Raw genomic sequence first — 22867 nt, forward strand, 5'->3', positions numbered from 1 at the left:
TGAGGTTTTGTTCATTCAGACAAGGTCTTTCAGGAAATTTGTCAGATGAGTTCTGCTGATCGCCTTTGACGGTCCCTTGAAGTTTCACTTGACTTTCATGTAATAATTTGAAGAAAAAAATTTCCTGAAAAACCTTGTCTGAATAAATGAAATCTCAACTTAACATACTATTCAAAAAGACAATTAATCTCACTGGAACTATTACATGGAAGTCAAGTGAAACTTCAAAAGAAGCATCAAAGGCGATCAGTCGAAACATGTCGGGAGATAAAAAAAAAAAAATCCTGAAAAACCTTTTTTGAATAAACTAAAACTCAACTTAACATACAATTCAAAAAGACAAAATTAATCTCGCTGGAACTAGTTTAAACTTAGTATGAAACCTGGGCCTGTTGAACGCAGAGCTGATATTTTTTGAAGGACACGCAAAGATCTTCCTCAACAACTCTGAGTCGGTCTCTTCCCCCATTTTATAGCAGTCATGCTTGAAAAGCCCACCTCCCATAGATAGGGAGCAGAAGTGAAATGGATCTGTTTGCCAGAATGGGGAACTTTTTGTCAGAAAACAGCCAAAAGCTGTTTAAAGGTAGGTCAACTAAACTCTGTTTTATACTGGTTGGTTCCCCAGGGCAGAGTGATAAACTTTTATTTTTCAAATATTTATCCATTGCTATTACTTGTGACATTATCTTACTTGCAGCATGACTAAGCACTTTCATATTTAGCGTGATATTGCCCTTAAATGAAAAAGCATGTCATTGATCCACCTGTCCCTACACACCGCAATCCGGTTAAATTGGATGATTTCTCTTGGCAAACTTATGCCCCGCGGCACAGTGGTTGGGAAACACTGGTCTCGTTGTCCGTCCAGTGCACCTCTGTTTCTCCCTTCTTATTACAAGTCTGGCTAAATTTAAAAAAAAAAAAAAAAAACAACCCCAGAAAACAAGCAATTTGATTACAGCTTCTATATTTTTAAAAACTTTGTAATTACTTTTTTGGTCTGAACAGAATGCAAAACCTCAAATCCTGTTTTGAAAAAGAAAATCAAGGAATATAAAGTGATAAGGACTCTGGACAAGCAACAAAAAGAAGAAAAAAAAACAACACCTGAAAACGTGTTAAAACTCCACCAGGTATGTTAGATGGTAAAGTTTAGGTTACACCAGCCCACCAATCAGCACAAGCTTTCCTTTTGCTAACCACAAGAACATTCACCTGTTCAAGAGTTATTGCCCAAAAACTCTATTGAGAGTTTATTTCTTAGTCTGAACTTAGAATATAATTCATAATTTGTTCTATACAGGAAAAAAAAAAATCAAAAGTCAAATAATTTAGTATGCTATATATCTTAATTATATATTTTAGAAAACTTTGGTTATGAACTTGTCTAGCAATGTTTTGTTAGTCAGCTCTGTCCTCCTCAACATTCATAAGATCTTTGGAACACGATACATCTAAACAAGCCAACTAACCACTATTTGCTCTAGGCAGGAAGCTACAGTACACTTTGAAGAAGTGGAGCCACAATGAACAGCCATTTCTGACAAGTACAAACAGCTAAAAACAATGTTACCTATATGAGCCTTTAAAAACCTGTGTTGAGAGATGGGCAAGTTAAAGCATTAGGTGAAAAGTTACCATAATCTACATACTTTTTACAATTAATTACATAAGAACTTTCAACTAATCAACATAGAATCCATAAGAGTAATCAGAGGTAGCGAGGTCACAAGTCTATATAAATAGACTTTTCTTTTTTTTTTTTTTTCTGAGGGAAGGAAAGCTATACAGACAGGAAAAAAAGTGTACCCACTGAACGTAGTAAGTTCAGCCTAAAACACCCAACCTTATTCCCACTGAGAACCCGCCCCCGCCCGAGGTCCCTCCCCCTCCACGACAAATATCCCAAGACCTTCCAGTTTAAACATTCATCAAAACATGACAAGTCCTTTAGGTCAAAGAAGTACCTTAAAGGGTTCATCTTTCCAACCAGGACTCTTTCCTGGCGGCACAAACAGGCAAAGCTGAAAACAGTAAAATCCTTCTCTACGATGCAAGAAAGCTCCAGACGGGTAAAAAAAAGAGGCTATTTTCTTTTCCACATCTGGTTGGTAATAAAAACTTTAACCGATGTAATCTCAAACAACCCGTTCTTCTTTACGGTCAGTTAAAGCATGGAGATGGTTCCAAACCCAATGAGCCCTCCTCACACATACAGATACCCATCACCAACGTAACACAGGATATAAAGCTGTCAGGGTAAAAATATTTTTTTGCTGAATTATTGCCAGTATTGTTTGCACGGGTTTTTGGTCAACATAGCACTGGAGTACAGCAGGGATTTATGAGTTCATCTGTTTTGAGGAACAATCTGAAGGTAGCGGTGAGGGAGTTAGCAAAGTGGTATGAAGTAGGAGAGGGACCTGATATCAAGACAGTACCCACATTCACATTCAGCAGAGCAGATATCACGCCGCGTCACTGCTGCTTCATGACTTTGGAGAGAAATGGCAGTACAATTTCCCTGTAGAGACTTCATCTTTGTATCGACATGATCCCACCATCACAAGGAGCGCACCTTGGCATAAAAGCTACATCATTCACTTAGCCGGTGCATCAGGAACTGGATTCAAGCTGCAGATTTTTAGCATGTTTGCCAGGGAGCGTCTCTGTGTGTGTGTGTGTTTCTTTGCTTTCTGAGATGGATACATGTAGAGAAATGTTCATTTTCTATTACCAGAGTTCTTTGGCTTGATGCATTTCTAAGACGGCGAGGTGTGCATTCTCAGGTGACTGATGAGGTTGCGTTGCTGGGTAAACTTGCCACCACATAACTGGCATTCATACGGCTTCTCCCCCGAATGGACGCGCATGTGCTCTGTTAGACGGTACTGGCGCGTAAAGCGCATGCCACACTCTTCGCACGCGAATGGCTTGAGGCCGAGGTGGCTCCGCATGTGGCGAGTCATGGTTCCTCTCTGTGTGAACATTTTGCCACAGATGTTGCAGGGGAATGGCCGTGTCAGCCAGTGGCTCTTTTCGTGCTGTCTCAGTGTTGCCGGGTCTTTGTAGCTTTTACTGCACACTGTGCACTTAAATGGACGAGTTTCAGAACCAAAATTGGAGGGACCCACGGGGGCTGACAGGTCCTCTGCTTCCTCCTCGTCTTCCTCTTTCACCAAGGTCCCACCCTCTTCTTTGATATATAGCTCGTCCTCGGTGTGCGTCTCCACGTGAGCGTTGAGCTGCTCAGAGCTGGGGAAGCCTTTACCACAGGGAATGCACACGTAGAGGTTGTCTCCAAACGCTGGCTCAAAACCTTCTTGCCGGTACACGTAGTTTGCGCTGTGGTTTCCCCCTCTCGTTCCTCCTCCACCTCCACTGTCTCCATCGCTTTGACCACTTTCATCACTGTGGTCTCGGCCATTTTCTCTGATGTCTTCTTCGTCTTTACACTGGAAGGACTGGTCAGATATGAAGTTGCCTCCGCCTCCACCTCCTATGCCAGTGGAGCGCCCGTCTTTGGGACCTACGATCACACCATTAACCAGGGGCCGGTCGTGATCTTCAGACTTTAACCCTGACGCCTCTCTCTTGGGCCATTCGTTCTTGCGAGCACCCTGCCGAGGTTTTTTCTGGGGTGGAGGTCCATCAAGTTGGTTTGGGGCTTCTTCTGAGGTTTTAGAGGAGTTGAGGTCCATGTTCTCTGAGATGCAGGTTTCTACTCCCGGGAGAGTGTTGGAGGAGTCATCCAGTGAGGCACTGTTGGTTGTGGATACTGAGGCAGACTGAGGGGATTCTTGGGAGTTGCTGTGGGGGCTGAGGGCATCAGTAGCTGTGCCCGCTGATGGAGGACTCTTTTTGGACAGGTCTAGCCCGAGGTCTGGCTCCCCTGCACTTCCTCCACTGCTGATATTTCCATTGGTGCTGCCATTTGCCCCGTTCCCATTCTTCCCAGAGCTACCGACATACATCTCATCATCTGAGAGCTTGTCCCGAAGGCCTTCATCGGGCTGTGGCTGGTCGGTGTCAGAGGGTGTAGGAGGATAGTGGTTGTTGTTCCCAGCAGGGGTGGAGGAGGAAAGGCGCTGGCTGTTGAGGCGTAAGCGACTGAGGGGACCTGGAGTGGAGGGTTTACCTGGGAGGGGCTTTCCACCATTGCGCTTGAGCTTCTTTCTGCACAGAGCAGCGAGATCGTGGAGCTGGAGGTAGCTGGCTGCAGTTAAGAGGGCACTGAAGTTATGCTCACTGCTCTGGTCGGATGTGGACAGGAGCTTCCCTGTGTAGATGAAGTCTAGAACCTGTCTGAACACAGAGGGGTTCACCATCTCTGTGTCCAGGTTGATGAGGTTATCATGGAGGACCAAAGATTTGAAGTAGATGCTGCTTGCTGCCAGAATGTTCTTGTGGGCACGGAAGAGCGCATTCTCCACCACGATGATGACGTCACACAAGAAGCCCTTTGTTCTCTGCTGGTTGAGTTGCAGCAGCAGTTGTTTGGCATGATTTGGCAGTTCCATTTCCTCCTTCCTTCCTTCTCTTCTCGCTCTCTCTTCCTACGCAAGCAGCACCTAAAGCTGAAGACACAGAAAAAAGGTTCTTAATCCACAGTGTATATTGAAGAAGTAAATGCAATAGCATACAAACATTTAAATGACAAAAAAAATGTTTTTGAAGAACTTTTCACAATACAAGTAGGACCTCCAAGTTTTGGACATCGGGGAAAACGAAGGGAAATTATTAAATTAGTTCCCTGACAGAATATACCCTCAACATATTTCGTGAGAATAATGAGCATTTTCATCATAATCCTCCATTAAACAGGTTGTTAAATGTGATTAGAAGACAAACAAAGAAACTTTTTATATACAGCGCAAAATCTTGTGCTACAAAATACCGCAAGACTGCATTCCCGCTCTAACTTGCGCAATTTAAATGGACTATTTAGACTTCTGAAGCATCCTGAAATATAACTGCTTACAACATTTAACTGAATAAATCCCTATTAAGCATTTTTGACTTGATTTTGAGACGTTAAGTAAGTCGCAAGTACATCAAAAAGGGAAAATGAACAAAAAGGAAATAATACAGAAAGGGTTCAATAATGGAAACGGGTATTGCCTGAAATGGAATTTGAAATGTGAAATCCGAGGCACTATAACAGAATCTACTTAATTTTATTTGATCATTACAGAAATGAAAGATAAACTGTGTGACATCAATCTGAGCCTTTAGCTTTAAAAAGGAAATTAGCCAATTGTCAGCGCAGCATGCCACACAATCACATTGAACTTAGAAACTGAAACCCTTTCCTCCTTCTTGTTGTCCTTTTAAACAAATTGCAGCCCTGCATGGATCAGGTTCTGATTGTGCACATTGCCACAAAAGCCAAAGGGGTGGCACAAAAGCCACATGGGTGGAGAAGAGAACATGGAACTATTTTTCTCTTTAAAAAGGTACCTGATCTCAGCTCCCCCCCCCAATCTCATCCCACTAACTAGTTTCGGCGAGGTGCCCTCATTGGAGACGCAGCTCCCTCTTGTCTCTATTAGGTCATGGTAATGTCAGCTCTGCCCCATTGTCTGGGGGTGGGGGTCGATGGCACAGCAGAGCCAGGGGGAGGGATTAGATGACACCTGAGCAGGTAAAACTACACAGGACATTGGACCAAAAATAGGTGGGGGAGGGTGTGGCCACACTACTTGATACTCCAGAGGGGCCTTCATTTATGGAAATAGGACAGGTGAATGTCATTACTGCCAAACTCCGCGTTGACGACCTCGTACTAACACATCATCAATACTCTGCCACAAAAACTGGAAAGGATGAAGGCAAATAACAACAATAGAGATCATCCTGTGCTCTGGTAGAGACAGCTGGAAACAAGCATTGAACGTGTCCTTAAATCCTGAGGAACACTGGGAAAATGGACATGGCTATATATAATGTCCCCGACCACAAAAGGGCATATCGTATTACAAGAGATTACACAGTAATGCAGTGAAATGGTCAACTCAAGCCATAATGACACAGAAAAATGTGCCATTTTAACCCTGTGCCAACAGAGAGATTTAGAGAAAACTATGTTTCATAATGCAAAGCAGGAGGAATGGCAGTGGTTTCTGTTCTCTGCTGGAGCAACAGTTAGACTGAAGGCAAAAGACTATGATCTGTAGTTTGTGTCAAAACTAGGGCTTGGCGTTATATCAAGATTCAAGATAAATCAAGTTTTATATTTAATAAATAGAATTACAATATCGCCTATATCTATATAATTTTTATAGCTGGTTTTGTTTTAAAATGTAATTTAAAACTTGTTTTAGGAGTCGCTGCTTTCGCTACTTCTCAGAAAATCATGAAAAGCACAGTTTGATAATTGCTAAGACCTTCCCCTAAACAAGCCACACTACAAACTCACTCACACATGCTGTCCCTTATAGGAGAAAAAAATGGCACATATCGTGCAACTGTTTGTTAATAAATGAGCCTGTGTGGCATTTTGCATCAGCAAATTTAACCCTGCATTGTTTTTCTGGTCAGACTTCATTTTAAATAAAAATATCAAGATATGAGTTTTGGTCCATATTGCCTAGACCTAGTCAAAACCCTTTTTGCCATACAACTTGTCAAAAATAATCTAAGTTAATGGAAATAATCTGTTATTTTAAATCTTGAAAACAAAACACACACACACGCACACACGCGCACACACGCACACAACTACACCACAGTAATAGAGAAAGAAAGTCATACAAAAACAACACTAACTGGCTGTTGCTGGTTATCATGGCAAAGCTGGACCTGTCAGAGTCAGACTGGCTGATACAATCAGCTGAAGTGATCATTACTTGGAGGCCCAGGCCTGGGCTTGCCTCATCTGCTTTGACACTTCCACTTAGGGTCTTCTTCTTACCATCCCCCGTTCCTTCCTCTGCACCTCTTCACCTTTCTCTCCAACATCTCTTCTCTCACCAGCTTTTTGGGTGAGAATGTAAGCACATCCCAGGAACGCAGTCAGCCAATAAAAAAAAATCATAGCCTAGATCTACACCACACTAAAAGTCATTCATCCCAAAGACTCACTGCAACCCTGCAGGTAGTAATGGAGAGGGTTGCTTGAGAAACAAGGGCCTCTACCACAATGCCAGGCAGGAAGCCATATATCATTGAAATCTCTCTCTTAACATACACACACACGCACACACACACACCTCGGTAGGCTTTACAGGGGGATTCGAGAAGCTTTTCCAACAGGCCAACATTAAATGGGGCTGGGTTTAGAGTACAGAAGCTTGCTCAGGAGGGGAAAAAGAACCTTCCCCCATCCCTCGCTCCCCCTCATCACCCACACAGCTACCCTACGCACTCACCAGCCCTCCCCTCAGTGTTGTGCTGTGCCGGCTGGATTCCAGGGAGCTGTTAATGGATTACGGCTGATCTATATGCAGCTAGGGTGGGACACGTGTAGGCCTGGTGCTTCTTTCAGTGGAGGCTGCTCAGGAGAATGGCATTATGCCACAAGGGATGGATGGGGCTGCACCATCATTGGGCACTCTGTGCAGGACCCTCCCGACTGCTACATCGTAGATTTAATGCATTATGTCCACATGGGGACAGACTCAATATGAGGACAGAAGAACAATTAGGGAAACCATTCCATAAGATTAGCAAAGAGGCATTTCAAGCAGTTGCTTGCTAGAAATGTAAGGCCTCCAATTTTCTGTGATCGTGGAAAACGTTTTCCTTTTTTTTCCTCTATTTATTTGTGCAAAAAAAAAAAAAAAAAAAAAAAAGATGTGCATACTTGGAACAATTCAATTAGAACATTTAATTGCCAAGCTTTTCTTCTTCAGGGTAGAAAAAACATTTTGTAACAACATTTGGACATCAATGGAATTTATTTACTTGCATTGATCCAAGTTTGCAGATCTCTTTTTTTACACAAATATGTTTTAAGCTCTGGCACCTTGGCAGATTTAGGTCATGAGTGTGATGATTCTACTTCTGATTTCTCTCTCTATTTAAAATGAGATCCCAACAAGACAGAGAAATGCCTCGCATGCATGTTATGGGACAATATCCGGAAACGGGTGACTGAACGTCTAGAATCTAGATATTGTGACCAAGGCAAAAATATGTCCGATTTCGCCAATAATCTTGTTAAAAACTCTTTCTGTGTGTAACTGATCAAGTAGTGATCATGTTATTATGTGATTGAAAATTAATACAGTGTGTCATCAGAAGTGTGTTGTAATGAACTAATGAGGTTCAGACTATTATGCCTACATTTAATTCCGAAAAGGTACTAGTAAAAAGACAGGTTAAGCTGATAGTGTATTAGTTGAACTGGTGGTCATTTTATCTGGTGACATGCGACCAGATAAGCATCTATAATTAGAGGTGTCCCGATCTGATATTAATATCAGTCCGATATCAGCCAGAAAACGAATATCGGATTTTATCGGACTGCATCTAAAATCACCGATAAAAGCGCTACAATAAAATTTTCCGCTCCAGCACTTCTATCCATAGGTGACTGTGCTTCACACTCCAACAAAGTAACCTACTGTTGCTGACTATTGTTTGGTTAAACATCACTTGGTCAAGCCTTTTCTAACATTCCACACTACAAAATAAGTAATACAAGTATGTATGATTCATTCTGATATCGTATCGGTCGATACGCAAGGCTGCAATATCAGTATCATATCGGAAGTGAAAAAGTTGTATCGGGACATCCCTATCTATAGTCACACCATTATGTTGGGTTTCTTAAAAAAAGTACAAAACTAGCTGATTGGCCAGTTGGTGGTAATTAAAAGGTTTTCGCAAATAATGTTTAAAGACCTAATCACACATTTCCAGGATATTTTGCCATTAACGGGTGGCTAAGGGTCTAGCAGTGTGGCTAACGTCACTATTGCCATGTAATATTGCGTGATTTCAGCGTAAAAATCCCGATTTTGTAAATCCTCTGAAGTATATAAAATTAATAACAGTAGTTGACTATTATTTACCATATTTAGCATGTTTCTCAGCCTAGACTAGTGTAGTGAACAGATTAGATGTTTCCCTCCAACTGAAGGATCATCTTACCTTTCTTCACAGCCTAGTCCTTAATTCTATTTTTTAAATCAGTTGTTGAGGTGACTGGGTTGGTGCGTGTCTTTGCTAATGACAGTCAATTAAGTAAAACTAGTTACACCAGAAACATAGATGAACTTTTGTTACATTGTTTAGCTTACATAAAGAGCAGGTTGGTTAATAAGCCTTGGGCGTTCACAATGCAAATGTGACAGAAAGCTTGTTGGGCTGTGGCACTAATCTTGTGAATATGGGTTAGAAAGCCAAGACAGAGACAGGGCAGAGGTGAGGCAAAGTCCCGTGGCGCAATAACAAAACACACCCTATTACTGTGAAAGGTCATCTGCTAATCACCAATAAAAATCAAGACCTGGAAATGATTTCAAAAGCACAACCTGGACTTTACCTCAGGTTATTATTATTATATTTTTTTTACCCCGACTCTTTGGGAAAGAAGTGATGATGAACTTTAAAACAAGAGGATGTAGAAAAGTGGGCAAGGCAGAGGAGGACAGACAACCACAGGCACAGACAGGCAGTGCACTTTAGGCCTGAAACAATTAGTCAATGGCAATATTGTTACAAATATTTAAAAAATCATTGCAATGTTTTTTTTTGTTTTTTCAAAATGAAAATTTAGCAGAAATTGCAATATGACCCTGAATACAGGCTCACTTGCATGTTTTGGGAAATTATCACACATTTACACTAAATTTGTCATCGTAAACAGGTGGTTAGACAGAACAATTCACTTTCTGAAAAGTAAATAGCTCAATAAATAAGACAAAACACATTTGGGACAATATCACAGATTTCAACAATATTCTAACCATAAAACGGGTGATATAATGTGTAACTTTAGCAAGTGTAGCAAACGGCTGGACGTAAAACACCAATGCACTGAATATGAGTTATTGATTTGCTGTTTCAGTGACGAGTGCATTTAAACGGGGACGGATCATGTTTTGCGGAAGAAAAAATGACATAAAAACTGAAACCTTACAGCATAAATATCAATAAAACACTTGGAAATCAATAGAAATAAGTACCTGTTCCATTATTTTGCTGAATGTAAAGCCCCTAACAAATATTGGTAAAAATATAAAGTTGTGTTTTACTTTTTAAGTTTAATGCCAAATTTTATTTCTTATTCTTGAATTTAGATTAAGAAAAAGTTTAATTTTACAACAATTTTACAAACTTGGCCTAAAATCTTTGAAATGTACTTATTAGAAGATATATGCTCATCAATCACGTGATTTCAAGATGGCGGAACACAGGGTCTTAATAATGTGTTTTGTTAGACATATTTTCAAATAAATTACATTTCAAAGATTTTCGGACAGATTTGCAAAAACAGAGAATCCCTTTAAGCAATGTTGGTCATTAGTCGCTTATTTATGTAATACCTATTTATAAATGCCATTAGATTGTTGTACGTTTAATTGTCTGATGCATTAAAAGAGCTCAAGTGGATCTTTGTGTCGCATAAATCGGTTAATTATAGAATAAGATCAAGAAGCATAAAGACATTAATCGTTTTAAGAAAATGGATAGATAAATCAATTACTAAAATAATTATTTAGTGTAGCCCTGGTGCACTTAAGCACACGTACGTACACACTCACATGCACAGGCAGAATATGCTGGTGGGTAGGGGAGTGGGGGAGGGGTGTGGGTAATGGTACAAAGCCAGTTTGAAATACAAACACCAAGCTACCACCTTTGACCTGTTCCAACATGGCTGACTGTGCTGTGTGGGTACGGCTGGTCCAACAGCACCGCTATGATCTGTATTCAGACCCTCATAATTAGGAAGAAAGACCCCAACATGGCCGACCAGTTAATACATTTCCTTTCATCCGTTTTGTATCCAATACAAATGCTTTAAAATGACAGACTGTCCAATATTACTATTCATATAATCCTGATTTTATCCTGTGATAAGGACAACCTCTTATCCATTTTCATTACATTCTTGCCAACATATTTTCAAAAATATTGTTTGCAGAGAAAGCTAATAGTACCATATACAGCCATATGTATAATAAACATGTTGTATATTCTGCATTTTATGTTTGTATTTCAGTTACTGTCTGGATTGTGAATTTGCATAATTGTGAAAAATGGATGGAAAATGCAGAATTCACGTTCTGTAATGGAAAAAGCAATCTGAACCTTTTTTTCTTTACTTTACTTAAAATTAGGTTTTGGGCTAATATCCTGCGTTTAAACGCCATATTGCCCACGAAAACTAGTGGCTGAATGTCTAGCAAGTGCAGCAAACAGACGAATATGTCAAATTTAGCTCATAATCTCCTTCAAAATCTCGCGCTCATGTATGCAAAGTATTTTTTGCTAAATTAAATGGAAATAGCTATACGACACTGACTAAACACTTATGTGATTTGGGACTAGGCTTTACACCGATCTGATCGGCTATATCGGATCGGCCGATATTTTGCATTTTATCCAATTAATGTGATCGGCTGTAATGCCTTAATTCGCCGATCCGATCCATGACGTCATTGTTGTGATGATGCTTTCTGTAGATGTTCCAACTGCATTGCTTTTATCCATCTCATTTACACCGAAGAGTTGTTTGCTTTACGTGACAACTTTATTTCACTCGCATTAATGCACAAAGGTGAAAACCTAGGAGTGAACGGTGAAAATGTCTCTCGGTTGGAACAAAGCGGCTGAGTGCCGGACTTCTTCCCCAGTCTACCGGCTCTGAAAGCGGGGGCAGCGTCTGCCGTTAGTGTGTAGTGTGCGCTTGTCTTGTTTATTCAGCTTGAGCATGTTAAAAGAGCGGAGTGATGCGCTCCCATTTACTTTCGCTTTTCACACTTTTTACTTTCACTCCACTATTAAATAAATAATACAAGTGAGTAGGACTAGAAAAGTGTTACACTTCTTCTTACCACTTTTGAACATGAGTATCTTTAATGAGAAGATTATCAAATATTCTTTTATTATTATCCTGCTATATCACATCCATTCTGTGAAAATGTATTTTATGTATTATATGAACACACACCTTAAGCTCTGAAAGACTCTCAAACTGTTGAAAACAGTATCATTTCCATAAAATATTGAACTGTTCTTTTCAAGGAATAAATTGTTCAATATATAAAAACCAGAGTGAAAATAATTTCCAATGATAAATTCTAACATCGGTAAAGTCTCTTACATGCAGCAGCCATTTCTCATCAGAATTAAAGCTTTTAAAATACACAAATATTGTTTGTTTAACTTCTGAACACTCAGATCAGTAAGAGAGTTTGTCCAACCCAATCACTAGCACTAAGAGAAGTTATACTGAAGTTATTGTTTTTTTCCTGTCATCTAGCAGCCATGGCAACCATTCACATTTGATCAGTGTTGATAAATGAAGTAAATATACTATTACGCACTATAAGCAACAGCAGGTTTTGCGATGCCACAGTCAGGAAATATGTGTTTGCTCCTAATGCCAATGCTAATGGAGGCTTCATGTAGTTCCACAGCTTCATCTCCAACTCTATGTAGTTGAAACTATTTTCAGCTTCAGGGTTAACTCCCTTGTTTCACAGCAGTCATTAAGTATGACCTGATGGAACTCCGGTTTAATAAAACAGCTGCAACATTTATTATCGTCCTCAGAGGTTGGGGGTTCGATCCTGGTCTATGTGTGAAGTGTCCTTGGGCAAGACACTGACCCCCCAAGTTGCTCCCAATGGTTGACTAGTGCCTTGCATGGCAGCTCTGTCCCATTGGTGTGTGAATGCTGATATGTAAAGCACTTTGTGACCTCTGTCTGTGAAAGGTGCTATATAAATAAACAGTACTTGCTATTTATTTATTTCATTTGGGATTTATTTTTAATTAAATTGCATTCTTTTGCATAATTTATCAAGGGATGCTTATGACAATGAAAGATAAAAGAAAATGTAGGTGCATACGCTCACAGGCTCGGTGCAAAACAACAGGAGAACTACATTGTACTAGCATCGGCACGAGATTGAAACACTTTTGTTTTCATAAAAAAACAACACAATGCCATTGTGTTGAGTTGTTGATTGCACAAATAAGAGTATCAACAATCCAGGACCTAAATGTTAGAACATGCCGGCTGGTGGACACACTTTTCAGAAGAATAGACAAGACTTATGGTTGAGTGCTATCAAACAGAGGCTGACAGCTAGCACGCACACACAGAGAGATAGAGCGCTGAAGCATTCCGGATGAAGTAAAAATCAGCCAGTTTATGATAAACTGGCATAAAGTTGCCAAATAACCCGTTTCATTTGTTCAGAACCGATTGTGTCAACGTCATCACTGCTGAGATGATGGTGCACAGGAACGGACGGAGCGCTGTCTCAGTCTGAATCTAGTAAAAAGTGACTATAAAAAGCTGAAAATGGACTGATATACAGACGTGGGACAGTGAGGAGGAGACTTTAATGTGGAGATGGAAACTCATCCATTGAAACTGTTCAGAATATGCAGAAATACACAGAAACTTTTGGTAACAGGCGTACAGCAGCCTGCCTACCTGCACGTTCATAAAAGTAGTTACAGTATAAGCACCTAGAGACTTAATGCTTTTGTATTTCGTTTATACACCAGGTTTTTCTATCAGATATGTATAAACATCTGGCCATTGAACATCGGGCCAGGAGCACACATCGGATGACCACTCGTTTTCGGGAATGCTGCATGGGTCCCGTAATCGTTCACCTGTACTTAAAGTGAGTTTCCTTAAATAAGTGGCCGCATCCTCAGGTGACAAGCTTTCTACATCTTTCCAACTATTTACGAGCCTCAACAGCGGTTCATTCATTGCCATTTTTAAAGTCACACATGTAAACAACATCTACACCGAGTATGCGCGCACATGTCAGTCACATGTCTCATGTTTGTCCACATTGAATTTTATTTACTTATTTAGTTGATTGGGACAGTGCATGTTAATGGACATACATGAATGTAAACACACCAGACTGTGAAACGGGTCTATAGCCTTCAAAGTAATCCAAACAGGGAAAGACGATGAAACGGAAATGAAAAAGGGTAAACTGATGCAGAAATGGGTAATTGAGGAACTTTTTAAACAGACAATTGGAGTCAATATAATTGTAAGCTGGTTTGTGTCATTGCTAGTTTCCATCCTGGGCAGGTATCCCTTGAAAAAGAGATTCCTAATGTTAATCTTATCCTTAAAAAAAAGGTTAACTCAGAAAATAAAATAAAAATATTCTTGCCTTGAAAACAATGCAGCTTGTTAGCATCAACTTTTTTTGCAGAGATTCGAAGCATAGACCACATATTGACACCACCGTCATGCTGATGGAGACAAGTTAAATCTGTAGCCACAGTTGCACTGTACAGCCAGCAAAAAGACACCAATTTCCAATTAGAAAAGCATCACGTTCATTCATGCGTTTCCATATAAGTGGCAAATGGCTCACCAAACAACACGACAATGTCTAAGATAGACTGGGATGGGTTTTAAAACACAGACCTATATATGCTGCTCTGTTTTCGCTGTTAATGTGCAAATTCAACTCTGACACAAACAGTGCGGTTTTTCTCCTCTTTACCATATGGTGAATGCTCTGATGTTGAGCACCTGCTGTAGATCTAAACACTAAGTTATGCCAGAGAAACGTCTTCCTGCAAAAAATCTCAAGGATTTCATGCAGCGGTGAAAGCAGATATGTATCACGTTAGGATTACAAATATTTGTAGATGTCGTATGGGTCAGAACGCAGAGGAAAAGGTGCATCGAAGTAGTGCTGCAAAGGAGTGGGAGGGAGACGAGCTCCATTTGCACAGTTCCTGCTGCAGTCTGGGTACAACCCTTCCAATTAAGGCTCATTTTCTGTCAGGCAGCTTCAGCCTTGTTGCAGACAAACAAGTTCTGCCAAGAGTGCAGTGGAATGAAAAGAGCCACATTCATTGCATCACAGGAGGGGAAGGGGGAGGAGTGTGTGCGTGTGTGTGGGGTGGGGGGCAGTAATTGCTGCGCACCCCAGATGTGCCAGGGTTGAGCTGCAAGCAATGTAAAGGAATGACATCTACACACACAGACACACAAATCGTATACACAACTTAAACTGTAAATAAACTCATTCATTCAAATCTCAGCAATTAATGTAAAAAAATAAATATGGAGGACGAGTGTAAAGGTCTTCTAAAAACACCAAAGCAAAAGCCTTACTAAAGTATTTTATATTTCTATTTTTTTTTTCCATACTACTTTGCTCATGAAATAAAAGATGAGAAAATTGTATCACAGCGGGTGCTAAAAAAATGTGATTGTCTGATCCGAGGGCCACATTATCAACATTCATGCCAGCATTTAGAATAATGACTAATCTGAGAATTAATGCAAGAAAAAACATGTGTGTTTGTTGTTGTTTTCTGTGGTTTTTGGACAAATGTAATGCTTTTCTTATCACTGTGTGCACCTTACATAGATATGTCAAGTATTTCATTACTTTACTTTGTATATTCTGTTTCAGGTGACTCATCAGTCATCAAACTTTCTTGAATAAAGAAAAGAAGATAGTTACCCGTCTACAGCTTGTGTTTTTTGTTCTTATTTTGCATTGCTCATATTTTATGACGCATGTTTTCTGGGTCAGTGGGGTCAATACATGCATTTTTGTTGTTGTTCTGAGTCATTTTGGGTTTTTTTTGTAGTCGCCTTGCGTGTTTTGCAAGTAATTTTGTGCATTTCTATTGTCACATTTTGTTTTTTGTGTTATTTATGTGTATTTTTATTGTTTGTTGTCATTTTGTGTTTTTGGAGTCATTTTTGCATATACCTTGGGGGCTGTGCAAAATTCCTCTGAAATAGTGAAATTGAAAGAGAGATTCCTCACTGACAGCTGACACGCACGGAATTGGTGATCAACCTGGTTGAACTGTACAGACAAAAGTAAGGGTGTCCCGATCCGATATTTATCTAATATCAACAAAAACTTTTTATCAGATTATATGGGCTATAACTAAAATTTCCAATACAAGCATTATGATACACAAATTGTTTTTTTTTTTATTAGTTATTGCGGTTGTTTTTCAGGGTCTTCCAATTCATTTTGAACTAATTTTATTCAATTAATATTCTTGTGTTTAAGGTTAAAATGCACATAACCATTTGTTAATAAATAATAGGTCTGTTTTTTCAATATGCAAGGCTATTGGTAATATTATCAAATCGAAGTGGACAAAGTTCTATCTTGATACTTCTAGCCAAAAGATTAATCATCCAATCATCTAAATCAGACAGCGGCAATTGGTGGCCCTGGGCCTAGCTTTGTGAAGCTCCATAAGTAAATGCACAAATCGACTCCAAAAACACAAAAAAATTACAGAAAAACACATAAACCAGAAACAAAATCGACAGCAAAAATACTCAAAATGGCAATAAAAAATAAAAATGTAGGACAAGAATACTAAAAAAATAAAACAATCCAAAAACACCATATGAAAACAAAAAGACACATAAAAACCATACAAAATATCAGTAAAATATACAAAATGGCAACAAAAACATACAGAACCCAATTTGTGTGTTAATGCTCATATTGCTCATTATTGTAAATGCTGACATGAATGTTAATGTGACCCTTGGATCAGGCAAATCACAATTTTACTGGCCCCCACTGTAATAAAAGATTTCCATCTCTTAAATGTTAAATGTATTTATAGTCTGTGATTTCCACATCCAACTTATACAGACATGTTGATTCACTTATTACACCAAGTTTTTGTCCTAATAAAAGGTTAACTTCAACATTCAACAATAGTGAACAGTAAAAGTGATACAGAATCACACAGATGATGTATTATTAGGCTTTACACCGATCTCATCGGCTATATCAGATCGGCCAATTTTGCATTTTATGCAATTAATGTGATCGGCTGGAATGTCTTAATTCACTGATCTGATCACTGACATCATTGTCGTGATGAAACTTTCTGTAGATGTTCCCATTGCATTGTTTTTATCCATCTCATTTACACCGATGAGTTGTTTGCTCCACGTGACACGACTTTATTTCACTCACATTTGTGCACAAAGGTGAAAAGCTATGAGCGAACGGCGAAAATGTCTAGTGTGCGTGCGCAGGTTTTGTTTATTCAGCCTGAACATGTTAAAAGAGCAGAGCGATGCGCTCCCGTTTACTTTCACTTTCATACCATAGACTTCTGTCCGTTCCAGGGCGGTGGTGGATACAGAAGCATGCGTCTGTAAGAAATTTTTATTTATAAAGCGCTTTTCCCAGATAAAAAAAAAAAATCACAAAGTGCTGTATAGAACAGAGCAGGAATTAAAACAAAAGGAGCAACATCATAAAAATATAAAAAGGACAATAAAAGTTAAAAATCCATTTAAAATCTGTGGGCCTCCGCTGTGCACATGTGAATACAGAGAAGTAATATTTTGTAGTATCTGTAGTTTACTTGAGTATTATATTTGGGGGACACTTTTTACTTTCACTCCACTATTAAATAAATAATACAAGTGAGTAGGACTAGAAAAGTGTTACACTTCTTCTTACATCTTTTCAACATGAGTATCTTTAATGAGATTATCAAATATGCTTTTATATATTTATTATTATTATTATTATTCTGCTATATCACATCCATTCTGTGAAAATTGAAGTCAAACATCCTTATTTTATGTATTATATAAACACACCTTAAGCTCTGAAAGACTCTCAAACTGTTCAAAACAGTATCATCTCCATAAAATATTGAACTGTTCTTTTCAAGGAAGAAAAAATTATTTTCAAAATGATAAATTATAACGTCGGTAAAGTCTTTTACCTGCAGCAGCCATTTCTCATCAGAATTTAAGCTTTTAAATACACAAATAGTGTTGAACTTCTAAATACTCAGTAAGTGAGTTTGTCCAACCCAATCACTAGCGCTAAGAGAAGCTATACTGAAGTTATTGTTTTTTCCTGTCATCTTGCAGCCACGGAAATCGTTCACATTTGATGATGATGTCATCAAACTGTTTCCTGTATTGTACATGCATACATTCAGTGTTGACAAATGAAGTAAATAAAGTATATTACAAACTATAAGCAACAGCAGGATTTGGGATGCCACAGTCAGTAAATATGTGTTTGCTCCTAATGCTAATGCTAATGCTAATGCTAATGGTGGCTTCACATAACCCCAGTGTGGTCTGTCTCCCCAGCTTCATCTCCAACTCTCTGTCGCTGAAGCCATCCTCAGCTTCTGGGTTAACCTCCTTGCTTCACAGCAGTCATTGAGTATGACATGGGACTCCGCTTTAATTCAACAGCTGCAACAATTGATAATAGTAGGAAAAATAGTATAGATGATCCACCTGGAATTGCAAGCCAAACCAACATCCTCCACAATACCTTTAATTAAGGAAAATGTAATGTAATAATTTGAGGAAAATTCAAAGATTTTGTAAGAATTTTGAGCTAGTAGTTGGTCTTTGATCCTTAGAGGAACCGTCTGCTAACTGGAAGATGATTGGTGCAATAAAGCGGCCTCTGTCTTGTGAGAGTAAACTAAATAAGATAAACCTCCTTCCTGTTGAAAAAAAAAATCCCAAGAAAAACAGCTGACCCACATGACTTGCTGAGTGTTGCTGTGGCTAAGGACAACATGTGGGGTGAGCAGAGATCTAGTATGGTCAAAGGTTTTACAGAACTGCTGCTGCCAACAACCCCCACCCACCCACCACCTCCTCCTCCTCCTCTAGCCTTGAAACGCTGCATAACCTTCTGGCTATCAGCACTACATTCCACATTCTTCTTCTTTAAGAACAACAACAACCCTGCCCTGAGGTGCTTTCTCTCCTGCATAAACCAAAATGCCCCCAAACAGGCAGCGCAGTCAGACCAGACCAGACCGGGCAGGGCAGATCCTCTGCAGCTAAGCAGCACAATCTATAAGTCCCTGTCCAGCATGTCAGCGGAACATATAGACTAAGTAGTACAGTACGGTAAGGCTTCTTACTGCACCTCACCTCACTGCCCACACATGCCACCAGTAAGCCACCATCACGCTGTACACGACATGTTATGCACAAGGAACAAACAAGATGAGGCAAGACCCAAGCTGCTGACCATGCGGACCTTGAGGCGTACACACACACACACAGGAGTCAGGACTTCAATCAGCCCGCAGGACAGATTTTCCAGCCCATAGTAATCAATGAAGCCAGTCACACTGATCAGTTGACATGACCTGGTGCATTTAATAGCCTAAATGAACTTGTGTGACCCTCACCAAAGTCCTCACAATTGGGTGTGGCAGGTTTAACATTAAAATAATAAACATTTACATTCTGCTCAGCTTGGATTTGGACTTTCTCACCAACATTTACAAAACTCATGAATCCATATTTCAACATGCAAACAAGAGAAAAAAAAATCTTTACAAGAAAGGAATGACACAAATGAAACACCAGCCTCAACAAAGATGTGTCTACTACAGATGCAGCATTGACACCTACTTCTGTTTAAGAGGCTTCAACAAACTAAAATATACTTGCATCATCAATGTTTAATGCATAGATCAAAACATCCAAAGAACAAACTTTATCAGAATAGTGACAAAATCTTTCAGCAACACTGAAATCAAACCTCAGGTCCATCATTCAGTCTTTACTTCATAACAGATCTCTGCAACTGCTGTGGACGGAGCAAGTTTTTATGCAAATCATAGAAAACTTTTACTCTCAAAATAGTTTTCAGCATGAGGGCATAGATTATGGTATTTCCAAAGAACTTTATATGACTAACATATTTTATTAATGCTACAGTTGGTACTTTACTCATTTCAGATGTGCTTTCTAATGACTGATTGATAATATTTGTATTGATATACCAGCAAAGCTGTAGTCATAACAAAATGATATATATATTTCAATACATTTAGGGTTCTTATCACAATGTCCCAGAAATTTTAACAAACAATTAGGAGTGAAGCTGAGCTTATAGAATGTTCATTAAACACTAAAGTGCTGATCAAAGCCCATATTCGATGTATCTGCCAATAACCTATAAATCGGCGGATATATGAAATAAGAACATTGATATACACCGGATATATACTTACATGAACACAAATAGAATGACTAAACAATGAACTAATGCACTTCCCCCAGTGTAGGATTTTGTAAACATTACCATTTATTCTGCAGTAGCAGCTTAATAATACAGAAACAACAGAACCAGAGAAATTATACTGCCTGATGTCGATTAATCTGTGATAGCTAAAATCAGCTTGATTAATCGATACGTAGGGGTCGAGTGTGATTTTTCTTTTTATCTGAGCTTCCATTGATACCCAGATGTCAGTGTGGAGCTACAATGTAACATTACACCCTACAGCAGGGGTGTCAAACTCATTTTAGTTCAGGGGCCAAACACATTTCTTGATCTCAAGTGGGCCACAGATTTTATCAGGAAAAGGAGTCATTTCAACATTAATGTGCCCTAGTTTGCACTTCCAGGTATTAATTACATATAAAGTATATGAGACAGACAAAACCCAAAAATCAAGTGACCGTAAACTTAAATTCACTTACATTTCCTTTATATTATAAACAATTGTTATTTAATGTAGTAGGATACTTTGCATGATTTTTGTTCTACTACTACCAAATTATTTTGTAACTTACTCAACGATACAGGTTTTTTTTCCTGTCATTTTCACTTTCTCCTGCGGGCTGAATTGGAAGCTCCAAAGGGCCGGTTTTGGCCCCCGGGCCTTGAGTTTGACACATATGCCCTACAGCAGGGGTTGTCAAACTAATTTTAGTTCAGGGGCCCAATACATAGCAGTTTGATCCCAAGTGGGCGCCAGATGATTTTATGCAAGAAAACCAGTAATTTCAACATTAATGTACCCTAGTTTGCACTTCTACGTATACATAAACTACTAAATATGTAAGAAACTGACACTATCCAAGTAATAAGTGGTAGATATCAGTCGCATCAGGATCTTAGCTTCAAATTTCCTAGATTTTACGCCCAATTTCTATTTAAGGAAAATGTCATATTTTGAGGAAAATTTAAGGTTTTGTAAGAATTTACAACAGTTTAACATTAAAAATGACTGCCATAATGAGATATTAGCACCGGGAAAACTGTGAGCCCCTAAAAATATCGTTGAGTTTCATTTACACAACAATATATTTTCTCGGTCATTTTTAATTTCTCCTGCGTGCCGAATTAGATGCTTCAAAAGGCCGGATTTGGGCCCCCTAGCCTTGGGTTTGACACAAATGCCATGTCAAACTCATTTTAGTTCAGGGGCCAAATACGGAGCAGTTTGATCTTAAGTGGGCCACATATTTAACGTAGGAAAACGAGTAATTTAAACATTATTGTGCCCTTCTAGGTATACATAATATACTAAATATGTAAGAAACTGACCATATCCAAGCAATAAGTGACAAATAACAGTCCCAACAAGGTCATCATTTGCATTTCCTGGATTTTGTGACCGATTTCTAGTTAATTAAGTGAAATATTATGTCACGATTTGAGGAAAATTGAAGGTTTTGTAGGAATTTGGAGGTTTTTTTCCCCCAACAGTTTAACATTTTAAATGCATGCAATCATGCGATATAAGCACCAGGAGTGCTGAGTTTAATTTACACAATTCATTCATGTTTTCTCTGTCATTTTTACTTTCTCCTGCTCTTGGGGGCCGGATTTGGGCCCCCGGGCCTTGAGTTTAACACACATGCCCGACAGTGTGGGTGTCGATCACAAAAATGGTCGATGTACACACAGACAGAATGACACAGCAGCACGTCCTCCACCTTTACGTTTTATAACATAAACATATGAAATCATCGCCTGTTTACAAACAAAGCAGCTTTCATTCATCACAAGCGGAAACATCTCCAGGGCTAAATATCGTGTGTAAAATCCAAACAACACAAAAATACGTGTGGGTTGAATCTTAATCTGTTTCTGAACATGAGTTCAACATTATGAATAAACATTCATGTAGTTTGTGGCTCTCTGTGTGTCGCTGATGTGCGTTGCCAGGTTGGAAGTCGGTACTGGTGGTAATTAGGCTACTTGGTACACGCTAGTCCTGCGAGGCATCTCCTCTCCTCTACAACCACTCACGACGCCAATAATAATAATTAAAAAAAACGTCCAAAAGCGATTATTGTGACATTTTGTGTCCGACTCGATGTAAAGCCGACACCGGAGAGTGTACCGGGGTGTGTGGGTACGTAGAGCCCGAGCAGGCACCGCGGAAAGGCTTTTCGTTGGCACGCTGTAGTAGGAAAAAAAAACCTCTCCATTCCTGCAGCGGCTGGACAACAACGATACCCGACACTCACACACACGTACTCAAACAGAACCACCGTCTACCCACACGGAAAGAGGAATAAAGTGTTGTAAAATTACCTTCTTACATGGGTAGGGTCGTTCTCAGGCGTTCTTTACCATCCTCCTGCTCATCTCACAGCCTTCGGGACGCCATGTTGCAAAGCTTATGACGTTAGGCTTCCTCACCCCTGACCCACATTTGAATAGAAACCAGCCCAGAGAAAACATCACTGCTGTGGGAGGGTCTCCACACGGGACCCCTGCCACTGATACCTGCCCACATGGCACAAAGAAATCATCTTCTCAACCATCTGAAACCATAATCCGATGAGGTTTACACTTCAACTTGGCAATTATTGGTGGAAATATTCAAACTAAACCTATGATTAAAAAAAAAAAAAAAAAAAAAACAGCTCAGTTTTATTGTTTTTTTT

The 22867-nt window shown here is 39.4% G+C and overlaps 2 protein-coding genes across 3 annotated transcripts in view; one reads left to right on the top strand and one right to left on the bottom strand.

Annotated features, from left to right (window-relative positions):
• LOC114469398 (G-protein coupled receptor 15) overlaps positions 1-22867 on the top strand; it is a 34142-nt gene that overhangs the window by 6582 nt on the left and 4693 nt on the right. The window lies entirely within an intron of this gene.
• Positions 1874-22649, bottom strand: hic2 (hypermethylated in cancer 2). Of its 2 annotated transcripts, none has more exons than XM_028457461.1 (2): positions 22520-22649; positions 1874-4580 (listed from the first exon to the last, which is right to left on the bottom strand). In XM_028457461.1, the coding sequence occupies exon 2, from the start codon at positions 4521-4523 to the stop codon at positions 2766-2768; it is 1758 nt and encodes a 585-aa protein (XP_028313262.1). In that variant the 5' UTR covers positions 4524-4580; positions 22520-22649; the 3' UTR covers positions 1874-2765. The 2 variants fall into 2 exon arrangements, with proteins under 2 accessions (XP_028313262.1, XP_028313261.1); XM_028457460.1 differs by having other exon boundaries at positions 22512-22649.

Source organism: Gouania willdenowi, chromosome 9, assembly GCF_900634775.1.
Source record: "Gouania willdenowi chromosome 9, fGouWil2.1, whole genome shotgun sequence".
Classification (NCBI taxonomy): domain Eukaryota; kingdom Metazoa; phylum Chordata; class Actinopteri; order Blenniiformes; family Gobiesocidae; genus Gouania; species Gouania willdenowi.

Coding starts and splice junctions, on each gene's coding strand:
- hic2 (XM_028457461.1), bottom strand. CDS start 4,523: ATGGAACTGCCAAATCATGCCAAACAACTGCTGCTGCAACTCAACCAG.